Source organism: Bufo bufo, chromosome 3 (assembly GCF_905171765.1).
Source record: "Bufo bufo chromosome 3, aBufBuf1.1, whole genome shotgun sequence".
Classification (NCBI taxonomy): domain Eukaryota; kingdom Metazoa; phylum Chordata; class Amphibia; order Anura; family Bufonidae; genus Bufo; species Bufo bufo.
Window position 1 is genome coordinate 132,559,072 of NC_053391.1, and position 27,943 is coordinate 132,587,014.

The 27,943-nt window shown below is 45.1% G+C and overlaps 1 protein-coding gene across 3 annotated transcripts in view; it reads right to left on the reverse strand.

Moving 5' to 3' along the window:
- MLXIPL (MLX interacting protein like) overlaps nucleotides 1-8,899 on the reverse strand; it is a 169,143-nt gene extending 160,244 nt beyond the window's left edge. For all 3 annotated transcript variants that reach the window (XR_005777468.1, XM_040423600.1, XM_040423601.1), the window contains exon 1: nucleotides 8,638-8,899. Coding sequence is in view for 2 of the 3 variants with exons in the window: in XM_040423600.1 (XP_040279534.1) it covers nucleotides 8,638-8,876 (239 nt within the window). In the remaining variant the exon portion in view is untranslated. The remainder of the gene's footprint in view (nucleotides 1-8,637) is intronic.
- Nucleotides 8,900-27,943: the final 19,044 nt, after the last annotated feature.

The following is a 27,943-nucleotide window of genomic DNA, read 5'->3' on the forward strand; positions in this document are numbered from 1 at the left end:
GGACCAGAATATGACATGCTTTATATTTTTTGCGGGGCTACCGAACAGACATACGGATGCAGACAGCACATGGTGTGCTGTCCGCATTTTTTGCGGACCTATTGAAATCAATGGGTCCTCATCCAATCCGCAAAAAAAAAAAAAAAAACGGAACGGACACTCATGGGACTCTGGTGTTTTGCACTCTGAAAATTGCGGATCTGCAAAACACGGATATCGGCCTCTGTGCGTTCCGCAATTTGAGGACCGCACATGGCCGCCAAAATGATAGAAATACCTATTCTTGTCCGCAAATGCACACAAGAATAGGCCCTGCTCTATCTTTTTTGCTGGACCGCAGAACTATGGATGCAGACAGCACACCGTGGAATGGGTGCGGACCCATTCATGAGTAGTGTGAATCAGCCCTAACTGTGACTTGCTGCCGTTTTGTGTGGCAGGGACAGGTGAAGCTCATGGTTGTTATGCGCTTCATAACTAAATACGGTTAGGGGCGCAAGGCAAAGAAATGATATGTGCAGCGCTAAAACCTGAAATATTAAATAGGACTCCAAATGAGGACAGCCCCTTCTTTGAATGAAGCCAAATGCTCATCTTCTCATTCCTTTTGTGGAAAAAAAGACTCCCTGCCCCCTACGGGTGACAATCAAAGAGAAAGTATGCCCTCTGTTTGATGGAGTGGGGGTGGTAACATGCACAAAGGTTTATGTTAACCCTCCCCTTGGGGTCATGTACAGTTACACAAGGACAGGAGGATCTGCACCTCTTCTCCCTGCAGCATGTCAGCTCCTCCACCACTGCTCACCTCTGCTCCTCCACGCTGGCTGAGATAAAGAGTCATCTGAAGTCAAGGGGGGAGGGCTACTTCCACCTGCCATATCTCAGGGTCTATCTAAGAATCTAAAGGTGACCATACACATCAGTCTAAGGGCTTATGCACACGAACGTATTTTCTTTGTGTCCGTTCCATTTTTTTGCGGACCCTATGCGGAACCATTCACTTCAATGGGTCCGCAAAAAAACGTTACTCCATGTGCATTCCATTTCCATATATCCTTATTTCCGTTCCGCAAAAAAATAGAACATGTCCTATTGTCTGCATTATGGACAAGGATAGTACAGTTCTATGAAGGGCCAACTGTTCCGTTTTTTTCAGACCGCAAAATACACAGGATCGTGTGGATGAGCCCTAAAGTTGATCAAAATGGACAAATACAACTAAAACAAATGTTTGACTTTGTTTTCGCGAACCCATGACAGACCATTATCATATGAAAATAAGTCGGCTGTGCTCAATATTTTCATCTGATCGTCGGACTCAAAAGCTGTCTTTGAAAGAACGTTTCCAGAAGACGTCCAGCATCACAAATGACGTCACCAGAGGCAAACCTGACCCCATAAGAGGATATGGGATCCCTTCTCTAATCAGTTTCAAGGAGGGGAGAAAGACTGGAGAGGAAGATACATGTTATAGATGGGCAGCCCTAAATGAAAAAGTTATAGATTTTCAAATATTCTCTTATTATAAGGAGGAATGTAAGGTGGAACTCTTCCATTAAACTGGCTGACTTGCGATATGCCATGGCCATAATCTTTGCATGGTAGTGGCAGAGTCTATTGTACATGAATCTGGGAGATCCAGTGTTAGGCCTCTTGCACACGAGCGTTCACTTAAATGGATCAGCAATCACGGAGATGCGGAACGGAAGCACGGATCGGAACTCCATGGAAGTAAATAGTGCAATATACAATATATAAAGACTTACTGTCTTTATATATTGTATATTGCACTATTTACTTTATTATACTCAGTATTGAATAATTGTCACTTTAATTGTTTGCTATGTATTGTGGGTATATATACCCGTGTATGACACCTTGTGGTATGCTTGAGAAAGACCGCATTGAGATGGTTGAAACGTTGCACAGAGGGGAATAAAGGATCCACTTTTTTTACTTTATTTGGAGTGCTGCCTCATCCTTTGGATAATATAGTCGTCTATAGCCGTCTGAGCCTGCGGCTGAGAGGACGTGCACCTGCATCTTTGGTCTTGTGCTGCTGTGATTCTTTTTTGAGATTATATATATATATATATATATATATATACACATACACACACACAGTACAGACCAAAAGTTTGGACACACCTTCTCATTCAAAGAGTTTTCTTTATTTTCATGACTATGAAAATTGTAGATTCACACTGAAGGCATCAAAACTATGAATTAACACATGTGGAATTATATACATAACAAACAAGTGTGAAACAACTGAAAATATGTCATATCCTAGGTTCTTCAAAGTAGCCACCTTTTGCTTTGATTACTGCTTTGCACACTCTTGGCATTCTCTTGATGAGCTTCAAGAGGTAGTCCCCTGAAATGGTTTTCACTTCACAGGTGTGCCCTGTCAGGTTTAATAAGTGGGATTTCTTGCCTTATAAATGGGGTTGGGACCATCAGCTGCGTTGAGGAGAAGTAGGTGGATACACAGCTGATAGTCCTACTGAATAGACTGTTAGAATTTGTATTATGGCAAGAAAAAAGCAGCTAAGTAAAGAAAAAAGAGTGGCCATCATTACTTCAAGAAATGAAGGTCAGTCAGTCAGCCGAAAAATTGGGAAAACTTTGAAAGTAAGGGCTATTTGACCATGAAGGAGAGTGATGGGGTGCTGCGCCAGATGACCTGGCCTCCACAGTCACCGGACCTGAACCCAATCGAGATTGTTTGGGGTGAGCTGGACTGCAGAGTGAAGGCAAAAGGGCCAACAAGTGCTAAGCATCTCTGGGAACGCCTTCAAGACTGTTGGAAGACCATTTCAGGGGACTACCTCTTGAAGCTCATCAAGAGAATGCCAAGAGTGTGCAAAGCAGTAATCAAAGCAAAAGGTGGCTACTTTGAAGAACCTAGAATGACATATTTTCAGTTGTTTCACACTTGTTTGTTATGTATATAATTCCACATGTGTTAATTCATAGTTTTGATGCCTTCATAGGTCATGAAAATAAAGAAAACTCTTTGAATGAGAAGGTGTGTCCAAACTTTTGGTCTGTACTGTGTATATATATTAGTGTGTGTGTCTATTTGTGTATGTATATACAAACCGGATTCCAAAAAAGTTGGGACACTATACAAATCGTGAATAAAAACTGAATGCAATGATGTGGAGGTGCCAACTTCTAATATTTTATTCAGAATAGAACATAAATCACGGAACAAAAGTTTAAACTGAGAAAATGTACCATTTTAAGGGAAAAATATGTTGAATCAGAATTACATGGTGTCAACAAATCCCAAAAAAGTTGGGACAAGGCCATTTTCACCACTGTGTGGCATCTCCCCTTCTTCTTACAACACTCAACAGACGTCTGGGGACCGAGGAGAACAGTTTCACAAGTTTAGAAATAGGAATGCTCTCCCATTCTTGTCTAATACAGGCCTCTAACTGTTCAATCGTCTTGGGCCTTCTTTGTTGCACCTTCCTCTTTATGATGCGCCAAATGTTCTCTATAGGTGAAAGATCTGGACTGCAGACTGGCTATTTCAGTACCCAGATCCTTCTCCTACGCAGCCATGATGTTGTGATTGATGCAGAATGTGGTCTGGCATTATCTTGTTGGTCTGGCATTATCTTGTTCCCTGAAAGAGATGACGTCTGGATGGGAGCATATGTTGTTCTAGAACCTGAATATATTTTTCTGCATTGATGGTGCCTTTCCAGACATGCAAGCTGCCCATGCCACACGCACTCATGCAACCCCATACCATCAGAGATGCAGGCTTCTGAACTGAGCGTTGATAACAACTTGGGTTGTCCTTGTCCTCTTTGGTCCGGATGACATGGCGTCCCAGATTTCCAAAAAGAACTTCGAATCGTGACTCGAGTCGTCTGACCACAGAACAGTCTTCCATTTTGCCACACTCCATTTTAAATGATCCCTGGCCCAGTGAAAACGCCTGAGCTTGTGGATCTTGCTTAGAAATGGCTTCTTCTTTGCACTGTAGAGTTTCAGCTGGCAACAGCGGATGGCACGGTGGATTGTGTTCACTGACAATGGTTTCTGGAAGTATTCCTGAGCCCATTCTGTGATTTCCTTTACAGTAGCATTCCTGTTTGTGATGCAGTGTCGTTTAAGGGCCCGGAGATCACGGGCATCCAGTATGGTTTTACGGCCTTAACCCTTACGCACAGAGATTGTTCCAGATTCTCTGAATCTTCGGATGATGTTATGCACAGTTGATGATGATAGATGCAAAGTCTTTGCAATTTTTAGCTGGGTAACACCTTTCTGATATTGCTCCACTATCTTTCTGCGCAACATTGTGGGAATTGGTGATCCTCTACCCATCTTGGCTTCTGAGAGACACTGCCACTCTGAGAAGCTCTTTTTATACCCAATCATGTTGCCAATTGACCTAATTAGTGTTAATTGGTCTTCCAGCTCTTCGTTATGCTCAAATTTACTTTTTCTAGCCTCTTATTGCTACTTGTCCCAACTTTTTGGGGATTTGTTGACACCGTGAAAATTGGAATCTACGTATTTTTCCTTTAAAATGATACATTTACTCGGATTAAACGTTTGATCTGTCATCTACGTTCTATTACAAATAAAATATTAACATTTGCCATCTCCACATCATTGCATTCAGTTTTTATTCACAATTTGTTTAGTGCCCCAACTTTTTTGGAATCCGGTTTGTGTGTGTGTGTGTGTGTGTGTGTGTGTGTGTGTGTGTGTGTGTGTGTATGTATGTATGTATGTATGTATGTATATATTAGCTGAAGGACCTTGCTTCGCTCGGGTATATTTAATCTATTTCGTTTAATGTTTGTGTGTGTCATTAAAAGTTATCAACACTATCCACTATAACAGTGACATCTACAGCACCCTGCCCCTTAACACTGACCCCCCCACAGTGCCCCGTCCCTTAAATTGGGCCTCCACAGGCAGCCCACACCCTTAGGCCCCTTTCACACGGGCGTCATGTTTTAGGGCCGGATAAGATACGGGTGCGTCGTGGGAAAATGTGCGATTTTTCCACGCAAGTGCAAAACATTGTAATGCGTTTTGCACGCTCGTGAGAAAAATCGGCATGTTTGGTACCCGGACTTCTTCACAGAAGTTCGGGTTTGGGTTAGGTGTTGTGTAGATTATATTATTTTCCCTTATAACATGGTTATAAGGGAAAATAATAGCATTCTTAATACAGAATGCTTAGTACAATAGGGCTGGAGGGGTTAAAAAAATTAAATAAATTTTTAACTCACTTTAAGGGTCCATTCACACGTCCGTTGTTTCTTTCCTGATCTGTTCCGTTTTTTGCGGAACAGATCTGGACCCATTCATTTTCAATGGGTCCTGAAAAAATCAGACATTGAGCTGTCCGTTTTTTTTCAGGACCCATTGAAAATGAATGGGTCCAGATCTGGTCCAGATCTGTTCCGCAAAAAACGGAACAGATCAGGAAAGAAACAACGGACGCGTGAATGGACCGTAATCCACTTGTTCGCGCAGCCCGGCTTCTCTTCTGTCTTTATCTTTGCTGTGCACAGGAATAGGACCTTAGATGACGTCACTGCGCTCATCACATGGTCCATCACATGATATTTTACCATGGTGATGGATCATGTGACAGACCATGTGATGAGCGCAGTGACGTCACCACAGGTACTTTTCCTGTGCACAGCAAAGATGAAGACAGAAGAGATGCCGGCTGCGCGAACAAGTGGATTAAGGTGAGTTAAATTATTATTATTATTTTTTTAACCCCTCCAGCCCTATTGTACTATGCATTCTGTATTCAGAATGCTATTATTTTCCCTTATAATCATGTTATAAGGCAAAATAATAATGATCGGGTCCCCATCCCGATCATCTCCTAGCAACCATGCGTGATCGCACCGCATCCGCATTGATTGCGGATGCTTGCGATTTTCACGCAGCCCCATTTACTTCTATGGGGCCTGCGTTGCGTGAAAAACGCACAAAATAGAGCATGCTGCGATTTTCCCCAACGCACAAGTGATGCGTGAAAATCTCCGCTCATGTGCACAGCCCCATAGAAATGAATGGGTCCGGATTCAGTGCGGGTGAAATGCGTTCACATCACGCATTGCACCCGCGTGGAAATCTCGCCCGCGTAAAAGGGGCCTTAATTTTGACATTTACAGCCGCCTTCCCCTTTAACAGTGAGTTTTACAGCACACCACCCCCTTGACAGTGACCTCCACAGGGGGCCCGCCCCCTTAACAGTCGCCTTTACAGCAGTCTGCCCCTTAACACTGACCTCCCTAGCAGGACCATCCACTTAACTGTGACTTCCACAGCAGCCTGCCCCTAGGGTGGCCAGAGGTCCAGTTTTAGGACGGACAGTCCGGCTTTCAGACTCCCTGTCCTCCATCTGGCGCAGGGCCTGGACGCACACAGGGATGTCTTTTTGAACAGCTCACTCTCAGACAGCAGCACTGTGCTGTCTGAGTGTGAGCTGCAGGAAGAAAGTCACCCTCCCTCCCAACCCTGCAGCTGACAGAAGTTGATTTTTACCTTCATTTTTTCAATCCCCGTCGGCTGAGGAGTGGGAGGGGGCGTGGCTTAGCAGGGCCTGGGGGCGGGGTTTTAAGTTCGTCTTTTGAGGGTGGACACATTGTGGCAGGGGGCGTGTCTGGGCTCCTTCCTGCAAGAGTGACGCTCTTCTGGGCACCTTACTTGCTCATTTGCATACCAAATAAACTGGATTTTCAGAGGCTAAAAACATCTATTGCTGGAACAAAGGCACATCTTGAAATAAGGTACTAAGTGCTATTAGGCCATGGCTTTACTTCAATAGCGATTATCCAGACAGATTTCCTTTAAAGCTTTCCTACAGCAGTGAAGAAAAATGGCTGGGTTGTTATGGAAACATGGTGTAAAACTGTGTATGTGGCGGCTAAGGGTACTTTCACACTGGCGTTTTTGGCTTTCCGTTTGCGAGATCCGTTCAGGGCTCTCACAAGGGGTCCAAAAAGTATCAGTTTTGCCCTAATGCATTCTGAATGGAAAAGGATCCGCTCAGAATGCATCAGTTTGCCTCCTGCTTGCAGCGTTTTGGTGTCCGCCTGACGATGCGGAGGCAAACGGATCCGTCCTGACACACAATGTAAGTCAATGGGGACGGATCCGTTTTCACTGACACAATCTGGCACAATAGAAAACAGATCCGTCCTCCATTGACTTTCACTAGTGTTCAAGACGGATCTGTTTTGGCTATGTTAAAGATAATACAAACTGATCCGTTCTGAACGTCTGCATGCAGTTGTATTATCGGTGTGGATCCGTCTGTGCAGATCCATGACGGATCAGCACCAAACACGAGTGTGAAAGTGGCCTAACGGCCTGCGAGCTTCTATTGGCTGATATGGGTCATCTGACCAAGCTTCTATTGGCTAATGCATTTTTTGGGAATATCTCTGGAACGGTACGTACGAGAGAGCTGAGACCAGGTCTAAAACATTCCCAGACACCTGATGTACCTGTGTGGCAAATTTCGTGATTGTAAGGCCTCCTGCACACGACAGTATTTTTTCACGGTCCGCAAACCGGAGTTCCGCTGGTCCGTGATCCGTGACCGTTTTTTCGTCCGTGGGTCTTCCTTGAATTTTTGGAGGATCCACGGACATGAAAAATGAAAAAAAAAAATCTAAGTCAAGTTTGCCATTGAAATTATAGGAAAAAACGGACACGGATCACGGACACGGACGCGGATGACAATATTGTGTGCATCCGTGATTTTTCACGGACCCATTGACTTGAATGGGTCCGCGAACCGTTGACCGTGAAAAAAATAGGACAGGTCCTATTTTTTTCACGGCCAGGAAACACGGATCACGGATGCGGCTGCCAAACGGTGCATTTTCCGATTTTTTCCAATGGGTCCGCGAAAAAACGGAAAACGGAACCGCGGATGCACACAACAATTGTGTGCAGGAGGCCTAAATGTGACGGTGAGGATTCCTTTAGCGGACATACACACACACAGCTATATATATATATATATATATATATATATATATATATATATATATATATATATATATAAAAAGCTGTGTGTGTACACACACACACACACACACAGGGGTGTAACTATAGGGGAAGCAGCTGCTTTTAGGAAGACTAAAAGACTTTGTCAGGGCCCCCTCAACATTACACAATTAAATTATATAGAGTGACAGTATAGACAGTGTAGAAAACAGATGGAACAGCTGCCGGCCCTGGTCTGAGAGAGCGATCGTTACTAGCCACAAGAATGGGGGCGGCATGAAAGGAAGAGGTCGCTAAAAAATTACTGGGGTATTGGGGCCCCATTCAAAAATTTGCTGTGGGGCCCAGTCATTTCTAGCTACGCCACTGTGATATTGATATATATATATATAAAAATATGTGTGTGTGTGTGTGTGTGTGTGTGTATGTATATATATATATATATATGTGTGTGTGTATGTATGTATGTATGTATGTATGTATGTATGTATGTGTGTGTGTGTGTGTGTCTCATTAACCCTTTCTTCATTAGTCCTCAGCAACATGAATACTCCTCATTACTCCAATCACTGGTTCTTTAAAGAAGTCATGCCAAACTCTGCCCGTCCCGTGTCTCACCTGTACGCCAGGCTCATGCACTCGAATAACCGGGTAAGCGTGGGATCAATGCTGCCGGCAGGGACCGTCCCCGACCTGTCCGGCTCCTTGCTCCGATGTCTGTCGTCATTGTGCGGTGAGGAGACCATAAAGTGCCCGCTGTGAATGACCTGCAGCCGGGGCCGCAGCCCCTCACTGTCCGAGTCCGAGTCGCTGTCCCCAGCGGGCCCCCGGAGCTGCCCAGAGCTGCAGCCTGCCATGGTGCCAGCTGCCCTGAGGAAGTGTCAGCGAGTGCAGCAGGACGGTGAAGACACGCCCCTCGCTTCTCAGCCGCCAATGAGAAGAAGCATGCGACTCTCCCTTTACAAAATCCGCCAATCGCCTAAAGAGCAGTATAGCCACGCCTCTTTACTCTGACGGGAACACCCATGTGTCATAGGTGTCAGGTGAGTGTTGTGTTCGCCTGTCACTGGGATCAGGTAGTTGCCGCTTGCAGCCTGGGAGGGAGCCCGGGAACATGTACAGAGCAGAACACCTACAGCCTGCTCCACTGGAAATCCTATGTCTGCTTTATGTAACCCTTCAGTCAGGGCTGATGTGACAGATAGGAGGTTTTACAAGGACAGGTAGAGCTACACTAGCAGAGAATCAAAGTACACCTGGAAAACAATGCAGCTGTGACTGACAAGGTATGGGCTGCTCCTGGTGAGTGGTCAGTGATCCCACAACCAACATAATTAGTGGCATTGCAGTTGGTAAATTAGGGGCACATAGACTGCATGGTCGGAGACACCCCCAAACAGTGCGGGGGACTGTCTATGGGAGAGGTTTACATAAGTCCCGCTCATTTTGAGTCCAGGGCTGCCCAAATTTGCAGGGACTTTCTCAAAAAATTAGGGACGGCTGTTGCAACTATGGACCGAGGTGGTGCACCCTTTATTTTGGGTTCTGCAGCAGGGCATATGTTGAGGCAGGGTCACATTGCTCATTCAGACGGACGTGTCATGTCCACAAAAATGCAGATCCTTTTATTTTGCGGAATAGATGCGGACCCATTCACTTCTGGGGGGCCCTTTTCTTCCATTCTATGGCTCCGCAAAACCAATAAAACATGTCCTATTCTTGTCAGTGAAAATCAGGACGTGGCCTCATTGAAGTCTATGCATCCGCAAAAATAAATACACCATATATATGCAACACACACACACACACACATAAATACACCATATACATGGTACACATACATAAATACACCATATATATGCAACACACACACACATAAATACACCATATACATGGTACACACACATAAATACACCATATATATGCAACACACACACACATAAATACACCATATACATGGTACACACACATAAATACACCATATATATGCAACACACACACACATAAATACACCATATACATGGTACACACACATAAATACACCATATATATGCAACACACACACACACATAAATACACCATATACAATGGTACACATACATAAATACACCATATATACACACACACATACCACCCAACTAAGGAGCTAAACTATCAGCGGTGCGCGAAGCAATGGAAGCGAACATCTCCAGCTGCCCTGCCACCGCCAGAGCAGAGGATTGGGACTCAGCCGGTAACACGGTTCTCCGATCCTGTTGTAATTTTTACAACTGGATCTGGAGGGAACTGTCTGAATCCCATGCCTGGTCATATAGATGTTGGATATCCTCCTGTGGTAGGTCATCCATGCTCTTTCACCTGAGACCTGTAGTTCAGCCAAGATGGTTGTTGGCTGCTGTGCATCGGAGATCCATTGTTCCCATCCAGTCCCAAACATTCTCGATGGAGAAGAGATCTGGTGATGGAGCTGTCCAGAGGAGCTGCTGGATATCCTAAAGGGCACATTGTGTAGCATGGGCAGTGTGTGGGCGAATGTGATATTTTATTGGAGTCCAAAAAGGCAGTAGGACTGGTTCCATGATGTCCTGGACAATGTTCTCTCCACAAATACCAGAAGGGAACGGCCATAGTAGCTAATGGCTCCCCAGACCATGACACCTGGTGTTGGTCATCTTTATCTCCATACTGTACATGATGGCAGTGAGCGCTCTCCAGCCTTGTGAACTCAGATGCGGCCATCATTAGTTCCAAGGCAGAACCTGCTTTCATCACTGAACACTTATTTGCCATTGATGGCCACATCAGAGTTCACAGGAGGAGTTCACACCTACTGTCATCACATATAGTGTGAAGACACACCGGGCCAACAACAGGTGCCATGACCTGGGGCGCTATTAGCTACCATGGACGTTCCCTTCTGGTATTCGTGGAGGGAACGTTGACCAGTCTTTGGTATGTCCAGGACATTGTGGAACCAGTCCTACTGCCTTTTTTTTACTCAGTTCGAAGACGTTGTGTTCCAAGATAACGCTCTCCCGCACACTGCCCGCGCTATGGTAATTACAGAATATAATATTACTGTTGGGATCACTACCAAGTACCATTGATGTGATGATAACTTGCAGATCTGGGGGAATTTATGCCTGTGTGCTGTGGGAGACAAGAACAGCATAGAAGCAGCATGTGGTCATCAGTTATATCAATGAGCATTGTGCCCAGGCAGGCACAGCCTGGAGATCTAATTGTGAAGTGGGCAATTTTTGGGAAAACCCTTCTGAATATTTGGAATTTTAAGGCTGTGTTCACACATGTATGATTAGTGGCTGTTGTGGATTTTCGTGCGCCAAATCTACAGTGTTGTACAGTACCAGCAAAGTGAACGAGTTCTCAGTCACACTTGGCACAAAAACAACTGCAGCAGAAACCGACCTGTGGTGCAGATTTTACATCCACAACATGTCAATTTAGGCTAGATTCACACAACTGTATGTGCTTTGCGGTCCACAAATTGCGGATCCGCAAAAAAAAAAAAAAAAGATGACGTCCGTATGGCATCCGTTTATTTTTTTTTGCAGATCCATCGTAACAACGCCTATCCTTGTCTTCAAAACTGACAAGAATAGGACATGTTCTATATTTTTTTTGTGGGGCTGGGGAATGGACATACGGATGCGGACAACACACTTCGTGCTGTCCGCATTTTCTGCGGACCTATTGAAATCAATGGGTCCTCATCCAATCTGCAAAAAAAAACGGAACGGACATGGAAACAAAATACGTTCGTGTGAATGTAGCCTTATTCTGCGGGTTTCATTGCGGATTTCACCGTTTCCAATGCAAAGAATGTAATCTGCGTCTAAGGCTACATGCACACGAACGTTGTTTGTTTCCATGTCTGTTCCGTTTTTTTTTTGCGGATAGAATGCGGACCCATTCATTTAAGTGGGTCCGCAAAAAATGCTGACAGCACACCGTGTGCTGTCCCCATCAGTATGTCCGTTCCATAGCCCCGCAAAAAAAATAGAACATGTCCTATTCTTGTCCATTTTAGGCATTGTTAGAATGGATACGCAAAAAAAAATGGATGGCATACTGATTTCATCCGTTTTTTTTTTTTTGCAGATCTGCAATTTGCGGACCGCAAAACACATAGGGTCGTGTGCATGTAGCCTATTCAGCATTTGGTGCATTTTTAGTGCTGCAGAAAATTCGGAGCTTAATCAGTCACATGTGAACTCAACCTTTTTGTAGATATTATGATTTTCAAAAATGTTTCTGTGGATATATAAAAAAAGTCATTTGTTCTTTTAAATATTGCTGGCTTATCACTAGAAAGTGGCATCAGTGTGTGAGAGAATGTGGAAAAAACGTAGCCCCATGTCCAATATGCAGTTCAGAGCAGGATGACTGTATTCACCAAACAAGCAACATTTTAACCCAACGCACAGGTCTTTTTCACAGGTTGAAACGTCACTTGTTTGGTGCAGAAAGCCATGCTGCTTTGAACTTATAATGGACGTGGTGCTGCTTTCTTTTTCTTTATACTATTGTTTAAAGGGGCTCTACAGGCTGAAGCCTGACTCTGTGTGCGCTAGGAGGGTGCTGAGAGGATATACGGTATACTGAAATTCTCTCATTTTGGGTACTCATGTAATAGCACTCTAATTACAGTTCATAAGTCCTAAGGGGGGCCTTCGTGATCTGGGGCAATGTTCAGGCTTTAGGCCTCAGGTGTCTAGCTCCGGATTTCCTCTCACTTGCAGTTGTTACACTATCCTGGACCATCAGGGTACGGCCACACGGTCAGGTTTTTTTATGCCGTTTTTGAAGCTAAAACTAGGAGTGGATCAGAAAAGGAGAGAAAGTATTAAAGGTTTTACTAGATTTTAATACTGATGGCCGAGACTCTGGACAGGTCATCAGTATCAGATGACCAATCATCTACTTGAGAAGGTATCTGCACTCGCAGTAGCGCCACAGCCTTCTCTCTGCTTTTCCTAGGCTGTGAGACGACACGTTCATCGGTCACGTGGCCTAGGAGCAGCTCAGCCCTATTGAAGTGAATAGGGCTGAGTGCGATACCAAGCACAGCCGCTATACAATGTGCGGCTCTGTGCTTGGTGAGCTGCGAGAAGGCCGCGCTGCTCACAGGAGTGGCAACGTCTTCTCAAACATCTGAACGGCAGGGGTTCTGGGTATTGGACGGCCACAGATCACATACTGATGATCTATCCAGAGGATAGGTTATCAGTATATAAGTCTGGGAAAAACGTTTTTAAGGACATATACGACTTAGCTCATATCCTTGTGTTACTGTTGTTACCGATCATAAGAACCTAATGTTTCTCGAGTCGGCTTAAAGGTTAAATCCCTGTCAGGCTAGATGGGCATTGTTTTTTACTCGCTTTAATTTTTCCATAACTTTCAGACCTGGAAGTAGAAACGTGAAGGCCGACGCACTCTCTCTGAGTTTCTGTGCATACCAGCCTACAGAGACTCCACCTGAAACCATTTTACCAGCTAAGGTCTTCGTAGCAGCCTTGTCTCAGGACATCACGACTCTCATCAAGGCTGAACAACACCTAGCTCCGCCATCCACTCCTACAGATAAGTTGTTTGTTCCCATACAGTTTCGTCTCCAACTGCTGGGTGAGTGTCATGACTCTGTTTTTTGTGGACATCCGGGCATTGAGGGCACTAAAGAGCTGGTTTCCAGATCATTCTGGTGGCCTATTTTAACTAGAGATGTCAAGTCTTATGTGTTGGCCTGTGAGGTTTGTGCGAGGTCTAAGACCCCTAGGACTCGCCCGGCTGGGGACCTACGACCCTTACCCATTCCTAGTAGACCCTGGTCTCATATCTCGATGGATTTTATCACTGATCTGCCACCTGCAGAGGGTAAAACTGTGGTTTGGGTAGTGGTCGATAGATTCAGCAAGATGGCTCACTTTATTCCCCTGCCTAAACTCCAGAGTGCGAAGACCCTAGCATCTTTGTTTGTGGAACAAATTGTACGTTTACATGGCATTCCAGAAAATATTGTATCTGACAGGGTGTGCAGTTTGTGTCCAAGTTTTGGAGGGCCTTCTGTCTGAGATGCTGGATTTCTCTGTCCTTTTCATCTGCTTATCACCCTGAAAGTAATGGACAGACTGAGCGCCTCAATCAGTCGGTGGAACAATTTCTCAGGGCATATGTTGCAGATGATCAACAGGTGTGGGTGAAATACCTTCCATTAGCCGAGTTTGCTCTGAATAACCGTGTTAATTCCTCTGCTGGGGTCTCTCCTTTTTTTTGTAACTATGGTTTTCATCCTCATTTTCTTTCTGGGTCATCCGTCTCCTCCTCTAACCCTGAGGCGGATAGGCTCTCCTCTGAACTGTGCACAGTATGGGCTCGGGTTCAATCGAACCTAGAAAAGGCTCAAGATACTCAAAGAGTCAAGGCCAATAGGAGACGTTCCACGGGGGTGAACTTTCAGGTGGGTGATAAGGTTTGGCTGTCCTCTAAAAATCTTTCACTCAAAATTGCTTCAAGAAAGTTTGCTCCTCGCTTTGTAGGGCCGTACAAAATCGTAGAGGTGATTAATCCTGTATCATTTAGGTTAGAATTGCCCAACTCGTTCCACATTCACGATGTATTTCACAAGTCCCTACTAAAAAAATACATCGAACCTATTGTACAGTCACAATCCGCGCCTCTGCCTGTTCTGGTTAAGGAGTATGTGGTATCTAAAATTGTGGATGTCAGGAGAGTGTGTAATTCCTTGCAGTATCTGGTGCACTGGAAGGGCTATGGACCTGAGGAGAGGTCTTGGGTACCAGCTAGGGAGGTTCATGCCCCTAGACTGGTTAAGAAATTTCATGAGGATCATCCCGAGAAGCCGTCACCTGAGTCCTTGGGTCCGGTGGCCCCGCGTAAAAGGGGGGGTACTGTCACGGCGCCCTCTAGGAGGCGGGCACGTCCAGAGCGCGCGTATCATCAGTGCGTCCAGCGTCACCCGCGCTCCTGATAATACTATGTGTGCATCTATCTGCATTCATGCTAATGGTTTTAGGGCTGAGCACCGAGCTGATCACTCGGTGCTCGGCTGTGCAGTCTGTGTGAAGTCATGTGACGCTGGCCACGTCACATGACCCCTCTAGCTCCCTATTTAAACAGGCAATCTGCTGGCCACAGATTGCCTGTTATTTAGGTTCCTCCTGCGATTTTGTCTTTCCTGGCGTACTGACCCCCTGCTGAACTCCTGACGATCCTCTGCTGACTCCTTTGGTACTTCACGACTCTCCTGGTATTTATGACCCTGGCTTCTCCTGACTATTCTCTGCTTGCTCCATTTGTACTTTGTAGATTTCCTGGTATTGACTCGGTCCGTTCACGTTCTGTTGTTTGTCTGTCTGTCATCCCTGCACTTATTCCAAGCTAGGGATTGCCGTCCAGTTGTCGCCTGTCATTAGGACTCGCGAGGCAAGTAGGCAGGGCCAGGGGTGAGGGTGGAGCGCAGTGGTCACTTCCCTCCCCCCTGTGTGTGTGTGTACGCGACCGTTACAACCTTGCTCTGACTGGGCACCCAAATTGCCATTATACAGCTCTGTAATTCCAGCAAACCGTTCTTGTTATTGGGGTGCAAGTGCTGTTTGATAGAGCCATTAACAGGGTTTATTACAAGGAAATATTTCTATGTCTTATTTGGTCTTGTGCGGTGCAGTCATATGTTCTAAAGCATTTTTTGGCTTGTATTAGTGGGAAAAATAGCCGTTGTGTGGTGAAGTGAGAAAATGACCGCCTTTTTTGGGGTGTTTTAAATGGAACCTGTCACTGGTTTTTAACCATAAGAATCATCGGCATCCTGAGATAGTTCTCCCCCACCCTAATTAATCATCCTAGGTTTTTTTTTTTTTTTAAACACCTCCAAGCACTTCTTTTACAGTCCACTTTCGCTTTTTTCAAGTTATATAAATTAAATGCTTACCTCATCACTTCCCATTCCTAACCCGACCTCCCGTTATAAGAGTGACAGAATCATCTCTGTTTTACCAGTATTTGCAGATGCGCCATTTTCTTTCCTCTCTCCCATCTCGGGCAGTAGGAGAAGACAATGACATGTTCTGCGGCCTACTCAAAGAAGGCACTACTCCCCGCTCTAGTCTTTCAGTCTGGTACTCGCTTCTTATGTCAGCGGATAAAGGTTACATAAAACCTTTCATGACTAAGTGGAAAATAATTTACTTTAGACTCTTGGGCAGATGCTATGCACTGGTCCATGAAAAGCTTGAGTTGCATTAACCACGCAGAGCAGAATAGAAAGATCCAACTGCGGTGGTATCTAACACCAAATAGATTATCTCACATCACTCTGGGATATTCACCCCTATGTTGGAGGGGATGTGGTCAAGTGGGCACCCCATACCATATGGGGTGGCTTTGTCCTTCACTTACGCATTTCTGGAATTCGGTATCTAATGTCCTTGATGAGGTGACGGGGATAAAGGGGATCTTAAACCCAGAATTAACTGCACAGGGGAGTGGCAGAGGCCTAAATGTTTCTGGCGCAGGCACAGGTTGCAGCAGAGTAAGGGGGCGTGGCAGCAGGGGTCGCAGCGAGAGGCCTGAGCTCCCAGTGTCATCTCGCGGTCGTGTCTTGACCAGCAACCGAGCGGTTCTTGAATGGTTGACTCGGTCATCTCTGTTTTGGATCCACTCCTGTTTTTTTTTTTTTGGGCTTTAGCAATACTGATGGATTACTGACCAAATGCTGACCGAGTGAAGGCAGATGCTCAACAGACAGGATCCGTTTTTTGTGGGTTATTGTTCTGATGGATCAGAGGAAGGGCAAAATAATCAGTGACGTCATACTTACTGCTGACACCCTCTCCGCTCTGTCAGGGGGCTCTACTTGTATAAGCATTTAATAGAACAGGTTCTGTAGACATCTATGTGGAATCAGCTGACAACTGTGTAAAAGAAGTGTGCTTCTTCTTGACACTAACATCGACCTGTAAGGCTGAGTTCACACGAGTTATTTGGTCAGTTTTGGCCCCGTCACTGCTCAAATAAGTGAAGTGTGCAGTGATTCTAAGAGCGACGTCTGTCATCTGCGTGTCATACGGACTCCCAGTATTATTTCACTACCACAACAGACTCCCTATGCATGTTACTACAAGGCACAGTGTTCTACACCACTTTAAAGGCTCTCAGCAGCCAGGAAATTCACGAAATTCACCGCAAATAAATTCATATTGAAGCGAATTTTTTCAAAAACAATTCGGCGAGTCGGCAAATTGAATTTTTCAAAAATTCGCTTATCTCTAGATCGGACATTTCTAGTGAAGTAAAACAAGAAAATGGTAGCATGCACACGACCGGGATCCGTGTTTTGCGGATCCGCTATTTAAGGATTATAAAACAGATACAGTTGTCTGCATGAAGCTTAAATAAGAGATCCTGATAGCACAAGTTCACTAGGAAAGCCTATGGAATTGCCCGTATAGTTATGTAACTTGGGAAGAACTAAAGGCAGCACCTAGTGTTTGCTTGGTATATTGAAATATTATATGAAATTCCCTTTGTTGTCTGTGGTATTGAAGTTTGACTTGTACAAGTACTGTAAAGTCAGTGCAGTATATGCTAGTAGAGCTCAGTATGTTATACCAGACTGCAGGTCAAAGTACTTGTCGGGGTTATATTTGAAAGGCGATGTGTCAATGCCAGACACTCAAATAAATCAGGCAACTGCAGTTTGCATTTTTATGGCATGTAATTCATAATGAACTCCTTTTAGTAAATGGCAACCTCAACTCAATAAATATTTCTATATCAGTGGGGAGATCAAGGATCATTGGCCATGGTGCAATAGTTCGGCTTGGAGCCTTTTTCCTACCTCCAGCACCTACAGTGCTGCCCATAATTATTCATACCCCTGGCAAATTTTGACTTAAAGTTACTTTTATTCAACCAGCAAGTAATTTTTTGACAGGAAATGACATAGGTGTCTCCCAAAAGATAATAAGACGAAGTACAAGAGGCATTATTCTGGAAAAAAAAAAACATTTCTCAGCTTTTATATACATTTGAGCAAAAAGTGTCCAGTCCAAAATTTTTCATAGCCATCTCCAGGCCTTTTTTCTGGCGGAACGCCCCGGAACGGCGTTCCGCCACCTATTTTCCGACTCACCCCATCCCCCTTTAGTTACTCAGCTGCCGCTGCTCGCAGATACATGGCTGCTCTCAGGAACCTGTCAATGGTGATCGGGGCGGCTGTGGCGGCGCTGGGGTCGGTGCTGTTCATCGCTTGGAAGTTGGAACCGTTATGTGCCCGGCAGGAGGAAGTGGCGGCGGACGGGCTGTGAGCTGGAGTATCGGACGATGTGTGATCAGGTGAGACCTGCGGCTGCGCGGATTGGACGGGTAGCAGGTAGCTGTGTGGGGCGGTCACGTGCGCTGTACCTACACGCCGAGGACCTCCCTGCCAGAGTCCTCACATAAGGGGAGCTTCTGGCACAGACATAAGGGGGGCTTCTGGCACAGACATAAGGGGGGCTGCTGGCACATAAGGGGGTCTTCTGGCACAGACAGGGGGGCTGCTGGCACAGACATAAGGGGGATGCTGGCACATAAGGGGGGCTACTGTCACATAAGGGGGGCTGCTGGCACATAAGAGGGCTTCTGGCACAGACATAAGGGGGGCTGCTGGCACAGACATAAGGGGGGCTGCTGGCACAGACATAAGGGGGGCTACTGGCACATAAGGGGGGGCTACTGGCACATAAGGGGGGGCTACTGGCACATAAGGGGGGCTACTGGCACTTGATAGGGGGGCTACTGGCACATGATAGGGGGCACTCAGGCTACTGGCACATGATGGTGGGCATCTATGGGGGCACATCTTACTGGCACATGATATGGGGGCACATCTTACTGGCACATGATATGGGGGCACATCTTACTGGTACATGATTGGGGGGCATATATTGGGGCACTTATTACTGGCACATTATTGGGTGGCACTATAGGGACATCTACAGAGGCTAAAAAGAAGGGGTATTTTATATGGGGGCTCTGTATAGGGGCATTTTATACTGGGAGGGAAGGAAGGGGCCAGGCCAGGCTGCGCTGCCCATGTGTGGACTAGGGCGGCGGCGGCGGCCGCGGGCACTGGCTGCCAAGACCGTCACTGGCAATTTTACTTGCATCCCTGTTCTCTAAAGGGGCAGTTTTAGTGGGTGGGTAGGGGCGTGGCCAGGGGAGGGGGGGGTGAGTTCCACCACCTTTTCTCTGAGAAAAAAAGCCCTGGCCATCTCAATAATCAATAGAAAAGCCTTTATTGGCTGTTACAGCAATCAAACGCTTCCTATAATTGCAGACCAGCTTTTTGCATGTCTCCACAGGTATTTTTGCCCATTCATCTTTAGCAATGAGCTCCAAGTCTTTCAGGTTGGAGGGTCTTCTTGCCATCACCCTGATCTTTAGCTCCCTCCACAGATTCTCAATTGGATTCAAGTCTGGACTCTGGCTGGGCCACTCCAAAACGTTAATGTTGTTGTCTGCTAAACATTTCTTCACCACTTTTGCTGTGTGTTTTGGGTCATTGTCATGCTGAAATGTCCACTGGTGCCCAAGGCCAAGTTTCTCTGCAGACTACCTGATGTTGTCGTTGAGAATCCTCATGTATTGCTCTTTTTTCATGGTGCCGTTTACTGTGATTAGGTTCCCTGGTCCATTGGCTGAAAAACACCCCCCAAAGCATTAGGTTCCCACCACCATGTTTGACAGTAGGGATGGTGTTCTTTGGGTTGAAGGCTTCTGCTTTTTTACGCCAAATGAAGCGAACATCATTGTGACCAAACAATTAAATTTTTGTTTCATCTGACCATAACACAGAAGACCAGAAGTCTTCTTCTTTGTCAAGATGAGCTTTTGCAAAGGCCAAGCGAGCTTTTGTGGGCCTTATCTGGAGAAGTGGAACCCAGCAGTGTGCAGTGTCCGTTGGATTGTCTGCCTTGAGACATTGCCACCAGCAGAGCCGAGATTCACCAGGATGGCCTTGGTGGTGATCCTTGGATTATTTTTCACCTCTCTAACTATCCTCCTGGCCAGCACAGGTGTCACTTTTGGCTTCCGACCACGTCCTCTGAGATTTTCCACAGTGCGGAACATCTTGTATTTTTTTCTCAAATGTAAATAAAAACTGAGAAATGTTTTTTTTCCCCACAATAATGCCTCTTGTACATCGTCTTATTATCTTTTGGGAGACACCTATGTCATTTCCCGTCAAAAAATTACTTGCTGGTTGAATAAAAGTAACTTTAAGTTAAAATTTGCCAGGGGTATGAATAATTATGGGCAGCACTGTATGGCAACACCAAAACTCAATACAAAAGCTGAAAGCCACAGGCAAAATACGCAGTGATTTTTTTTTCATGCCAGATATCTGCAGTGGAAGCAAAGAATTCTGCTGTAGACTGACCAAACCATCTGCATGCTAATAAGCCCCATTGTAATTTAAAGGGATTTTCCAAGTTAAATTTTTTTATGGGCCAACTGAAGGGAGGCTGTTATAATAAAATAAAAAAATAAAAATTAAACTCGCCTTTCCCAAAAGCCCCCTCCTATACAGTGCCCCTGATTGGTTTCCTCCATTGGGTAGCAGCAGTGACATTGTTTTGGTTGCAGTGGTGACATCCCGTGTGCTACACATGACTACTGCAGGGAGTCACTGGCCTCACTCCGTACACTGCTGAGGCCGATGACTGGCTGCAGCAGTACATGGGAAGCCACTGCTACAGCCAAAAAAAAAGCGCAGGTCGGCGTAGGGGACAGAGAGGCGGCGTTTGATTGGATGGAGCTCAAGAAGGTGTTTTTCTTTAAAATGACCTCCCTGTAATTAGCACGTAAAAATATCAACTTGGAAAACCCCTTTAATGGAGCCAACTGTGACTTCTCAGCGTGGGGCAGTAATGGGATCCATTAATAATACTGGAGGTCACTAATGGGAGAATTAATCATATTGGGGGTCACTATGGGGCCATTAATTATACTGTAGGTCACTAATGGGAGCATTAATCATATTGGGGAGCACCATGGGGCCATTAATTATACTTGGGGCACTATGAGGGGCATTTCATGTTCAGGCATTTCATGTTCAGCGATTGAAATGTTAAAAACAATGAAATTTATCTGTTTTTGATGTTTGTTTTAAACAGCCTTTAAAAAGGATGAAAAGCGGCCATTACAATTGGATAAGCGGCCAGAAATTGGATGCACAAATGGATGCAAAATGGTCATAAGAACAGTGTATTTATTTTTAATGCCCATTTTTTTCCACTACTGTGTGAATGTACCCTTAGTGCATGTTCACAAAGTGATTAAATTGTGTTTGTTTGCCATAATTAATGTAATTATAGCCCCAAAAATAATAATTCAACATGTGAATGTACCTTAGGGTATGTTTACATGAACTGAGTTTTTTCTTACGATTTTGAAGCTTTAGCCATGATTACGAGAATTGCAGCAAAACTGCATGTTTTTCTTTGCTGTCACTGTTATAGGGGTCTATCACTGTCATTGTTATGGATGGATTTATGGCTTTCACTGTTATGGAGGTATCTATAGCTGTCACTCTTATGAAAGGTCATACGGTTAACACTCTGTCTTTCACTGCTATAGGGGTCTATATCTGTCACTGTATGGAGGGGATCTACAGCAGTCACTGTTATGGGGGAGTTTTACAGCTGTTACTGTTATGGGGATATCAATGAGGTCTGAATGTATTTTTGTTACATAATTACATAGTTAATACGGTTGAAAAAAAAGACGTAAGTCCATCAAGTTCAAAGAGGCTGGAAATAGCTGCAGATGTGGGGAGCCAAAAATGTCTCAGCAGTAAACTCTACAGTCGTCAGCAGAAGTGATCATAGTGGTCTGTGCTGTGTAGAGAAGAAAAGGAGAATGACTCCAATCACAAACATCACCTCTGAGACGCTGGATTTAACTGCATTGCATTAACATTGTCTGCAGAGCGCTTTTGTAGAACTTGTATCTACCTGTAACAAACTCACCTGTCCGAACTTCAGTGGTGCAATGCTCACGTTGCTGACCCACGCCCCGTGGTTACGCGACCGCATCCTTAGCAACAGGATGCAATGCTCTATTTTTTCCAGCAGCAGGCTTACTGGGGAAGATTAGCAGTGGGCTTATTGCTCATCTGCTCTATTACTATGTACTGGTGTTTCTGACTATGGAGTGCCGAGACATGGACCTATCAGGTTCTGATCCAGGGAGTTGGTGCTCTATTTAAATCCCTTCCTGGCCATACACTGGTGCCAGTTATAGTCTGACTCACTATCTGTGTTCCTAGTTCTTGCTCCTGTGCTTATTTCAATTGCTCATGCTTCTGACCCTGGCTTGTCTTCTGACCACTCTCTGTCTCTCATTTGGTACTGTGTAGTCCGTCTGGTTCTGATCTTGACTTGTCTTCTAACCACTCTTAGTCTCTAGTTTGGTACTGCGCAGCCCAACTGGTTTTGATCCATTTGTATACTACTCTGTATTGTGTTTGGCTGTCTTTATTTGTTAGTCCGTCTCTGCAATTATATAGTGTAGGGACCATGGACCAGTTGAGGTCTAGTTATCTAGGGCTTATACTGCAAGTAGATAGGGAAAGCGGGCTGGGTTCTAGCCTTAGGGCTCATTGTCCCTGTCTGTCCTTACCTACAGTCATTACACTACCACTCTATAGTCAGACTCACAGCAGCATTACCATCCCCCAACAGAGGGCAGAGATTAAATGATGATGACTGCAGAAGGATAAAATGCATATTGTTCCCCATCAGGAAGATAACTGTTCGAAACTCGAGTTGAGTGAGATATAGCCAGGATGCAAAGTTTTGATTTAAAATAAGTGATTTAAAATAAGTGTTTTAACCTTTCAAAAAGGTCTTGCACCTGTTCTGACATGTCTGTTTTCAGTAACTACTTGCATTCCCTGTGTGATAATTCTGGAGAATCTATTCTTATGACTCTAAGATCTGCTGTTCCTCCATTTTTCCTGCTAGACATTATAAATGAATTACTAGCAGTTTGCTATGAAGTTCCAAATGGGTGTTACCAGTTGGGGAAGGGTGTCCCTGCAAAGTCCGGCACTGGCAGCACTGATTGGATAGTGTCAGATTGGGCATGGACACACCCCTAACTGGTATCACCCATCTGAAACTTTATTGTAGACTTCTGGCAATTCATTCATAAACTTCAAGTAGAAATAGTAGAAGAATGGTACATCATAGAGTCATAAGAATAGATGCTGAAGAATTGTTATTACATGGGGAATGCAGGTAGATAACAAAAACAAACATGCCAGGACAGGGGACAAGTCATCTTTGAATCCTGTAAGTATAATATAGGAGATTATGGGAAAGAAGTCTATGAGGTGTGTCTGCAGTGAGCCCCTGAGGAGCCAGTGCAGAGGATGGGGATGGTAGGGGCCCTGGAGATATAATGTGTTACAGTGTGCTCCCTCAGGCTGTTGCCCCCTGGGGATCTGTGCAGTGAAAAGGTGGTATAAGGAATCAGTCCAGAAATAGAAAAATATGTTTCCCTTTACTAAGTTCAAGATACTGTAGAAGTTATAGTATATCCAAAAGCAGTTTGCACACAGTGCAATTTCTATCCCCCGGTGATGAGGAATGGTGGCTAACAAAGTGACAGGTGATGGCACCTCTGGTGTGCTATCTTGCTGATGTCTCTCCTCTGAACTTCTGGCTTACAGCCAGGGCTGGCCTTAGGTGTTCAGGCGCCCTGTGCGAGCTAATCTTTTGTCGTCCCCCCCGTTTACTCTTTAACCCTATACAGGGATCTAGTCTTCACTGCAGGGGAACCACCAGGCTACTAACTCTTGGAATAGTCCTGGTGTAGTTGGTATTTGACCCAGAGGAGTCAGAGACACTAGTGCAGGACACCAAGTGATAAGGCTATAGACGTAGTCAGGAAACAGGCCGAGGGGAGGGCAGGCAGAATTTGTGAAAATCTGAATACAATCCTTGGGTCAGGGCAGGCGGCTTAAAGTCAGCACAGTGAACAGCCATTGGTCAGGTCAGGTGGCAGAGAATAAGAGTCCAGAAGACAGGCAAACGTTGATACATATGCAAAGAACTAAATATTGCTCTTTTAGGGGGTCAAGTAGGACCTGGCAGGTTCTGTAAAAACTTATTTCTCAGGCAACCACTGAAGGAAAGAGCCAGGTATATATAGGAGCACAGCCATGCAGCAGCTCACAGAGCAGGAGAAGATTACCCCTTGTAGTTTTGCAGAGGTTCAAAGAATACAAGTCCTAATACAGATAGGACTCTGACATCCTGGTCTGCTGCCAGAGTGCTGGAACTACTGCAGACACAGTGTGAGTGGAGGGGGACAGCAGTGGACACAGGACGCCACCATAACAACTCCTTTAATGATACAAAGGGGATGCACCCTTTAAATCTAGATGTCCATCCTATCAGAAATGAGTGAGGTGGCTTGTCTGTTCTATGCTTGCCAAAATATGCTGCAGCAGCATTCCAGTCTGCACAAAAGCGCTTTTTTGGACCACATCCCTCCCCCTATGGACACACACCTTCGGCTGACACACACACACAAGTGCCCTTAACTGCTGATGTGCATGGTTGCACACCTGACCGATAAATGAAACATCATGGCTGCTACAGGGAGGTAGCTAGCTGTGGCCCTTTATGATATCATCATCCTCGGATGGTGAGGGGGCTTCATTGTGACACGTGCAGTGTTCCATCCATACACATTTTCATAGGGGTAGCCATGCTGGTTTTCTAGAGACTGCCACCTTGATTTGCATTTGAACAAACCTGTGAATCCAATGAATTAGCACTGTGGTGAATGGGTTGGATTGCAACAGTGAAAGCCAGCAAGGAGGCACCCTAGTCTTCATGCACAATTTGTTGCAGGTGCACCTGAGTGTTGGGCTGGAGCCTGCTTTCAGAAACCTGGATCAGGTAGGGTAGGTGCAGTGGTCCTGGGGAAGTGCTATATCAGCACAGCCTTTGGATTATACAGACAGGCTTGTTCTCCAACTTGCTATCCCAAAAATCTCGAGAACATATGGTATCCCACGGAACGGATGTGGACCTGCAACACAAGGGCTAAGATCAACAACCATAAATTATTCCTCACCAGCAGTGGATGTTCTAGTGCCCCCTTTGAAGCAAAGGGGAATGGGGGTGCACCGATGCCCTCTCGAAGTCCATAGTGCCATTCCATAAAAAACTGGTGAGATGACTTATCTATTCTGCTCTTGCCAAAATATGCTTTAACAGTATTCCAATCTGCACAAAAGGACACACCCCTCCCCCTATGGACACACCCTGATCCAATACACACATCTACAAGCCCTCCCCTTCTGATGTGCACAACTGAATGATGAACGAAGCCACCTTGTCTGCCACCAGGGAGGTAAATGGCAGGGGTCTTATGCGATGTCATTATCTGTAGATGCTGAGGTGCCCCTTTGTGACACGTGCAGTGTTCCATCTTTGAACCTTTTTAGGTTCCCTGGACCAGGTAGAGTGGGTGCAGTGACCTTGGGGAAGTGTGTACCGCACAGCACATGGGATTGTGCAGACAGGCTTGTTCTCTATCTCCTTGGCCCAAAAATCCATAGGACATACTGTATGTTGTCCTATGGAAGAGGAGCATTGCAAACGCTAAACTGATGTGAACCTGCAACACTGGGCCAAGAAGCAACAAATGGTTCCCTACTGTGGCTGGCCACTCCAGCTCCCCTCTTGAAGCATCAGGGCAGTGTATCCGTGCACTCTCCAAGTACAGAGGACCATCCTATCAGAAACAACTGAGGTGGTTTGCCTGTTCTGTTCTTGCCAAAATACATTGCAGAAGAACTTCAATCTGAACAAAAAAATCTTCTGACTACACCCCTTCCCCTATGGACGCACACCCTCGGCTGACATACACACCCACAAATGTGCCCTCACCTGCTGATGTGCATTATTGAACACCTGAATGATGAATTAAGCCGTCATGGCTGCCGCTAGGGAGGTCGTTGTTTGGGGCCCTTTTTGACGTCATGATCCCTAGATGCTGAGAGGTCCTATTTTGACACGTGCAGTGTTCTGTCTGTTTCATGGGGGGTACCATACTGAATAGCTAGAGGCTACCACTTTGATTTGCAGTTGGACAGACCTGTGAATTCAGTCAATTAGTGCTGTGGTGAATGGGTTGGATTTCAAAAGCAGAAGCCATGAGGTGCCATAGTCTCCATGCACGATTACTTGCAGCTGCACCAGAGTGGTGGGTTGGATCCTGCTTTTGGAAACCTGGAGCACGTAGGGTGGGTGTGTTGGTCCTGGGGAAGTGTGGTACCAGTGCAGCACATGGATCGTACGGACATGCTTGTTCTTTATCTTACTGACTCAAAAATCCATAGAATATATGACATCCCATGGAATGGAGAGTGGTGCAGACATTATTGTAAACTAATGTGAACCTGCCAAACATGGTCAAAAATCAACATACAAACATGGTTTTGCACTGGTGGTGGCTGCTCTGGGGCCCCCTCAAAGCGTCGGGGGTGCAGTTTCGACCTGGGATTGTTGGGTTTTTCACCAGAGGAAATTATACTTTAGGACCAACTCTATATCAATAAAGCTTTATAGGTTTTTAATAAAAGAAGTGACGGTATACCCTAGTGGCAAGTGATTGGCTCCAAAGGCAGCCAAATGTTTTTTTTCTCTCCTTGATGACTGGGCTCCATTTTGGCATCAGAGCTTGGCCCCACTGGAAAATACTCTGGTACGCCAGTCCGACCATGATTTAGGTTCTGAGGGCCAATAGGATATGTTTTCAGTCTGTGAGGCAATAACAACCATAACTTTTTTTTATTGTTCTGTCTAAAGAGCTGTGTGAGGGATTATTTTTGTGGGGTATGTAGTTTTTATTGGTACCATTTTAGGGTACATACAACTTTTTAATCACTTTTTATCAAAACTTTTTTCTTTTTTGGGGCACTCTGACAAAAAACCAAACAATTTTTTTTAGGGGGATATCGTGACAAAAAAAAAAGAAGAAAATTGGATATTTTTTTTCCATTACAGTGTTCACCGCGCACAATAAATTTTTTTATGGTTTGGACATTTTTGGACCTGGTGATACCTATTATATTTTTTATTTATTTATTTTTATAAGAGTCAAAATTTGAAAGGGATGTGATTTGAATTTTAAATACTTTTGTGTTTTTCGAAAATATTTTTATAATATATTTTCTTCTGATTGCTTGTCCTATATACTATTGCAGTCTATGAGATTTTTACAGGCTCGCTGTGAAGGCAGCTCGCTATGACAGGCCTGGAAGTCTTCACAAGGCCCCGGGCTGTCATACCAACTTATTGGGGCTTTGCAATTTTACTGTGGGGGCTACAATCAGAGAACTGAGGGAGCCCCCATCCTGTGCCTATCCCCACAGATGCCGTGTTCGCTATTGACAGAGGCATCTGAGGGGTTAAATGACCAGGATCAGAGTCACCTCCATTCCCTGTCACTGTCGGCGGGTGTCAGCTATATTTTACAGCCAGCACCCACCATGTATGGAGCGAGCTCAGCGTGTGAGCCCGCTCCATATAACATCCTAATGCAAGTAGTGTAAATGTACATGATTATACATTTAAGGATTAAAGACCCAGCATCCGTCGATGATTTCCTCAAGACTGCAGGATCGGTTCTGGCAGCTAAAGGTATAATATGTGGCAGTTTAAAAAATAATTTGCTGCCTTTAAATAAATTAGTATGGCTGCAGACAGTAGTCTGTGTTACTGTTTGCATAGTTTGGAAATGGATAAGTATGGCTTAAAGAGCACCTGTCAACTGGATCAACCCTATTAAACCAGGCATACTATCTGGTAGGGTT